General features: G+C 54.7%; 1 protein-coding gene across 1 annotated transcript in view; it reads right to left on the bottom strand.

The window, feature by feature from the left end:
- The window catches only part of Ovol2 (ovo like zinc finger 2), a 28,662-nt gene extending 24,059 nt beyond the window's left edge, over positions 1 to 4,603 (bottom strand). The window contains exons 1-2 of the mRNA XM_005365512.2: positions 4,504 to 4,603; positions 3,624 to 3,856 (exon numbers count right to left, since the gene is read on the bottom strand). Coding sequence (XP_005365569.1) covers positions 3,624 to 3,856; positions 4,504 to 4,603 — 333 coding nt within the window. The remainder of the gene's footprint in view (positions 1 to 3,623; positions 3,857 to 4,503) is intronic.
- Positions 4,604 to 6,466: the final 1,863 nt, after the last annotated feature.

Here is a 6,466-nt window from a genome sequence, read left to right as displayed (position 1 = left end):
AAAAAAAAAAAAAAAAAGTTGATAGGAAAAAAGGGCACACATTCGATACAGACTGTCACCACCCACTAGAGAGCCAAATAAAAGGTGGAATACTTTTCCTTTTTTATTTTTTATTGAGACAAGGTCTCACTCTACAGCCCTGGCTGATCGGGAGTTGCATATGTAGACCAGGGTGCCTTTGAACCCACAAAGATCGGCCTGCCTCTGCCTCCAGTGCTGAGATCAAAGGTGTTGTGCCACCAGCCCTGGCTACACTTCTGCAGAACTCACAAGGGAGGGGAAAGCCAAAAGAGAACAGATTAGGATGGGGTGAGAACGGAAATTTGCCTGCTAGTCCCTACTTGCACCAGGGTCCTGCCAGCCACAGTGAGTCAACTCACCAAGTTCGCTCTAAACTTTTGTTTGGGGTAAGACTTAGAGACAGGGAGCATCTGTATGCCCAGGGTTTGTCTAGCCCACAGTTAGGGATCTGCAAATGAGGTCCTTGACTGGAACTCCCAGACGGATGCATCTCCCCACCACAACCTGCTTTTTTTTTTTTTTTTAAATTACAGAATTCTTAAAGAGATCACGTCACAACCTGCCCCAAAAGCCCGCAATGAAAGGTCAGACAAGCAGGGATGAGCTCCATCTTCCCAGCCTGGTTCCAAGCCTTCTTCCTAGACCCGCTCACCACAGCCAACACTACCAGGTGGTCAAACCCCAGGTGCCTGGTGCAGGGGCAGCGCAATAACAAAACCTTCACCTCGGGACTGTCTGATGACCTTCCTGTGGGGCAGTCAGTGAGGGCACAAGAAGGCTAACGGCTCCCCACTCTGTTTATTCATTGAACCCACACAGTTGTTCACAGTGGCTTTGAGGAGTAAGATGTTCCCAGTCTTCCCTCCTCAGAAGCCTTCAAAAGCTACTCCTCTGCCCACCTAGCTTGGCCCTTCGACCGCTCTTGTCTTTTCCTAGGCTTCACTTCCAGCTCCATGCTGCCAACTTGTCCCTGATCCTAACCGGCACATTTCCTGTCCTTTGCTCCCCAGGACATTGATTCCTTACTCAAGCACAGGGCTCGCCCGCATCACCCCTAAGAGCAGTCCCTCCTCATTTCCACAGCCCTGGAATCCGTATCAGAAACCCTTCCCAGCTCAGCAATGACATCTTTGCTGGCGTTTCCAGTTTGGTCCCTCATTCTCCTCTACAGAAGGGCTGCAGGTGTTTCCCCTGCCGGACCAGAGACCATCATGGTGAGCGAGCATACATTGCATTGCACCCTTTGCCCATCAGGCAGAGAGCACGAATATCTTCATTTTAGAGGTAAGGAAACCAGAGCCCAAAGCAATGAAAAACTCCCAAGCTTGCACAGTTCTGCAGAACTTATAGATGCAGTCCATAGACACGTAACCACTACTGCTAGCGTGTTCTGGAAGGTACACACTAGGAGTGTTTTATCTCTTGTCTGTCTTGCACAGAGCAGACATAACGTATGCTGCTGGATGTTTTATTGTGGTTTTATTTTTTCCTCTCTGGGTAGGGCACAGGCTCAAACCTGCCTTTTCTTTGGTCCTACAAGCCCACTGCCCAATGTGTGTCTTCAAGTCATTAAAACCGTGCACACGGCTGGGGAGGCAACTCAGTTATATGGTGCTTGTCTAACACAGACGGTAGGGACGATCATCCTCATTCTTGAATGGCTTTCTTCCTCTCCCAGTCCAAAAAAAAAAACCAAAAATCCAAGATTTTTTTGTTTGCTTGTTTTGATTTTGAAACAGGTTCATTCTATGCAGCCCTCTCTGGCTTGGAACTCCATGATATAGATCAGGCTGGCCTGCAACACAGAGATCCATCTGCCTCTGCTTCCTGAGTGTTGGGACTAAAGGCATGGGCCACCCCACCAAGCTAAGAAACTAATTCTTAGAGGAAATCCTTTGAGTTCTGTATCCCAGTGAAGTAGTCACTCACTGTGCTAAGAGGTGGGCAATTTGATCAGTCATTTGAAAACTGTCCATACCAGGGTAGATATTTCCAGAGGCTTTGGCAATCCTAATACCAAAATGTCTCCAATGCTGGTCTAGAAAGGAAGGGTAGGAACCTGACCTCTTTCATTGAATAAAAACTCCCTAGGAAATGGAAAAGTGTGGGGAGCAGGTTGCTTGTTAACGGTCTGCAAATATGCCCTAGTCCCTCCCCCACCACAGAGGCAATTTATCTTGGAAATGACGGGTTTATTGACTCCCTTAATCCAAAATTCCAACACTTGTGTCTGCCCCAGGCAGAAAAGAGATCTTCCAAAATCTCCTGAGACTGGCTTCTCTCCTTACCGAGATGGCGATGGAGGAGGGGCAAGCTAACGAACTACTGTCCTTCCCCAAACAACCTTACAATTGTCTTTCTAGCCTGGCGATAAATATGCAAGTGGGGCACTTTGTAGAATTTCCCAAAGGGCAAGAGCTATCCGCTTCAGGAAAACTTTCCCCTCCCACTTAACCCCGCCTGGCCCAAAAACCTCCGGACCACTCACCCTAAACCTCGGCGCACTCTGCGAAGTATAGTCAAGGCTCCCCCGCCCCCCCACCCAGCTCGCAGCATCCTCAATCCTCAAGTCTTTCCGGTGCTCTGGCCTCAAATCCTAATTCAGAACCAAATGCTTCCCGGCCTACACATGCAGAAAGAAAAGGCTGCTTTCTTTATCCCCAGCCTAACTCTTGGGCTCACCCTTCCCTGCATGGGCCTGGGAACCTGGATAGCCGATACTCTGGAGCACCCTAGAATTATGGCTTATTTTGTACAAGGTGGCACTATAGCCGGCCAGGCTAGGACCTGGGGTTTATGCAAAAACCGCGCCGCCTCCCCTCCCCCTCTGGCGGACCGTTGAGTCAGCGGGGCAGGATTCCTTAATCCTGGGGGTAGCGGATACCTTTGAACAGGTGGTCATGGAAGTTCCACCCAACAAGGCGCTGATGGCCATCCAGATAAGACGTTGCCTTCTATAGCTTTCGAGGGGGACATTCCAACCCACTAGGGTAGGAACGTTTAAAAAAATCTGCAGGTGAACCCTTTCATCTTTTACCCACTAATTTAATTCTTGAAGATTTGAGAGAAAAGGCAAATCTACAGTGCCCTGCACAACCAGCTTCCCGTCTAACAGGCTCCACCACCAGGGCACTGGGAATAGCGGTGATTGCAAGGCTCACTGTGTCCCAAAAAAACAAGGAAGGAAACACAACTCTCAGGACCTCGAGGTGCCAAGGACTGCGTCCCAGAGGGCATCACGTCTAAGATCTCGGGTCGCGCTCCTTCTCCACCCGAAATCTTGGGTCACCTAGTTAATAGTCTGGCCTTGGAGACAAGGTGGGCATCTGAACCCGGATAGCGGGGCCACTACCAGCGTCAGACAGGGCCACCACCCTGGGGGCTGGATCCCCTTAAGATGCTGGCAACCCGGGCACTGTGGCACAGAGGACAGGTCGCGCGGAGCCTGGCTGCCGCCCAGGGGCAGGTGCAGGAGTGACGGCCGGCGTGCGGCGCCTGGGCCCCCGTGCGCGGGCGGGCGCGGCAGGGAGGGGCGCCGGGGCTCCGGAGCCGGACGCCAGGGCGTGGTGCAGGTGGCGGCGGGGGCAGAGTCGACACCCTACCTTGATTTTTGACCTGGCAACCGGGCGCTGCATCGCTGCCAGGTGTCCATCGGGGCCTTCGGCGTCGTGGAGCTCAGGAGTTTCAGGCTCCGGCGCGCGCGGGGACGAGCTGCTCTCGGTGCCTCCGGGCTCCCCAGCGCTGCTACTGCTGCTGCTGCTGCTGCAACCGCTGCTACTGCCGCCGTCGCTGCGACAGTCCTCGGGGGGGTCGGGGAGCAGACAGCCCAGGCTCACTGCGGAGGGAGGGGGCCGCACCCCGACACTCAACCACACGCGGCGTCACGCCCGGGCGCCCACGGCAGTTTGACCTGCGGGCGGTGCCGCCGCCCCGCCCCGGACCTGGGCACCTCGCCAAGTGGGCGACGTCCCGAGGGTAGACGAGTCAGCCGGGCGATCGGCCCCTCGAACTAACTTGGGGTGCAGGGAGACCGGTCCTCAGGCCACCCCGGCGCCCACGAAGCACCAAGGGCCATGCGCCGCGGAGAACCCCGCGCGCCAAGTTTTCTCTCGCGCCCGCGGAGACGGGTGTGCCCTCGCCTTGCCTCGCTCCAGAGAGGTTAGCGGACCTTCACGTGCGGCTTAGAGGACAGAGGGGGCAAAGAAACCCTCAGTACCTCCCACCCCCTTCCAGGGCCACCTCGGCCCGCGCTGCAGCCAACGGTCCCGCCGCCAGGCAATTAGCCCTGTCTAGGGAGAAAGCACCGAGCGTCCCAGGTTTCCCAACCTGGTCCTCGATTCCCCCTCCCGCAAGAACCCCCACGACCCCAGTCGAGACGGGGAAGGGGTAGGAACGTCAGCCCTGATCGCGAGCAGAAGGGCCGCGGTCACCCTGCCCCCACCCGGGAGCCCCGCACCCAGGCCGGGCCCCCACGCTCCTCACCTGGGATGTAGGTGTCTGCTCTTTTGTCATCCGGGAGCTCATCCCAGCTGCGGACCGAGACTCCCGGGCTCCTCCTCTTCACCAGAAAGACTTTGGGCATGGTGGGATCCCCTCTTCCGACTGCGGCCCCCTCCTCCCCGCTGTTCCCCGCTAGTGGCGGTGGAGGCGCCTGGATCCCCTGGCTCCCGGAGTCCCGAGCCCACCTTCCCGCCTTGCCTTCCCTCTTCCTGCACCCCCTGCCGTGTTGCCTCGGCCTCTCCCCTCACTCCGGGTGACTCGCAGCCTCCGGGCTCGGCGACACCTATGCCTTAAATCGCGCGTGAGACCACGCCGGGGAAAAAGTTTCATAAGGTGGAATAGAAAAGGCACCAGGAAACTTGGGAGTGAGCATGCGCCCTGCAACATAACGGTGTCAACAAGCTCGCTACCTGTCCGACCGGTTCCGGCGGCCGGGGCTGCCTGATCCAGCCCTACCTTAGGCATGAATGTTTGCAAAAGAATTTAACGTCTGATTCTTCCCCCCTCCTCTTTTTAAAAAAAAGGAAGAACATTTTTAAAATCAACCCTCTGCCTCATACCTCCATCACGTGCAGTTTATGGAATAAACTCTTTAAAACAAGCCCCAGGTCCACTGCCTCGAGCACCTCTCCTACGAGTTGGGGTCTCCCACGAGTTGGCCCCCACCTCCCAAGTGGATTTCTTTCCGTCAAGCAAGCCAGAAATTGGCTCTGGACCTTGTGGGACTGTTTCCAGGCTTTCTGGAATCTCGGTGGTCGGATATGGGAGGGTCCTCAGTACGCTTGTCAGGTAAAGGGAGGGGTGTTGAGAGCTTAAGTTTCTTATCATCTGGAACACCCCTCAATAATAAATCTAAAAATCTTGCATCTTTGAAGCACTTCGCTTTCCTGATCTGTGCCACTCAGTCTAAGAAAATAAAGCTGGTATTACCAAAGCAGCTTCCACCCCAAACCTTGCACCCCAGGTGTCCCTTCACCCAAGAGAAACGCACAATCAAGACAAAAGCCAAGTGCAAGTCACGAGAAAGCTTATTTAAAGCGAGTCTCTCTGGTCCTCAACCTGTCCCATCATTGCCTACGCTAACCACTGGATCCTCAAATTCGGAGGCAAGAAAAGACCCATCCAGGAAGCCAAAGATTGAAAATTGATACACCCTCTCTCCTCCACCGCCGTTGAAGACGGTGGGAAAGCTTTGAGTTTTTTGTTTTTAGGGTTTTTTTTTGGGGGGGGGGTTGTTTTGTTTTCCTTCCTGAAGGGAAGTGTGGGGGAGGGGGCTTGGATGTGTCTGGTAAAAGATACTAAGTTTATAGGGGACGCTTGCTCATTTGGGGGACCCCGATACCCCTATACCAAGGCGTTGTTGCGCTGCGCCCAGAACAACCCACACAGCCACCGCCGTGGGCGCCCGGCTCCAGGGGGTGAGCAGACGAGTGCCAGCTGCTGGAGGCTGCCGGGCGCGTCTAGCCAGGGGTGCTCAGGTGTCTGCGGTTCATAGAACCGCCAGCCTCACCTGCCCATAACACGACCCGATGCGCTCCCGACCCACATGGCCCGGGGAATCAATACAGAGGTTGTCCCGATCTTCTTCCGCCTTTGGAATGGCCTTTAGGGATACAGAAGCCTGGTAACGGATTTCTGGACTTGCCTGCCGTATTCTCACGGAACGCAGAGAGGGGGCGCAACTCGGGCAAGGCTGTGTAGAAGATAAGGCGTTTGCACCATGATTACCGATCTGTCTGTCTTCAAGGATTGACCCCATCTGGGATCAACTCTGGATTCAGGTTTCCTCCGAGAAAACTCGTCTAAGAATGAAAAGGACTTTGATCCTGGTAAACTAGAGGAGGGAGACATGTCTATAGCGGCAAGAGAAAATGAGGCTTGTTGGCTACGGAGTTGATGGCGCAGCTTCTGGGCAACTCTGCAGATGTATTTTTATCTGCCAACA

The sequence above is a fragment of the Microtus ochrogaster genome, unplaced genomic scaffold (genome assembly GCF_000317375.1).
Source record: "Microtus ochrogaster isolate Prairie Vole_2 unplaced genomic scaffold, MicOch1.0 UNK3, whole genome shotgun sequence".
In the NCBI taxonomy this organism is placed as follows: domain Eukaryota; kingdom Metazoa; phylum Chordata; class Mammalia; order Rodentia; family Cricetidae; genus Microtus; species Microtus ochrogaster.
Note: the sequence above shows the minus strand (reverse complement) of the source record. Positions and strands in the feature narration are given on the sequence as shown.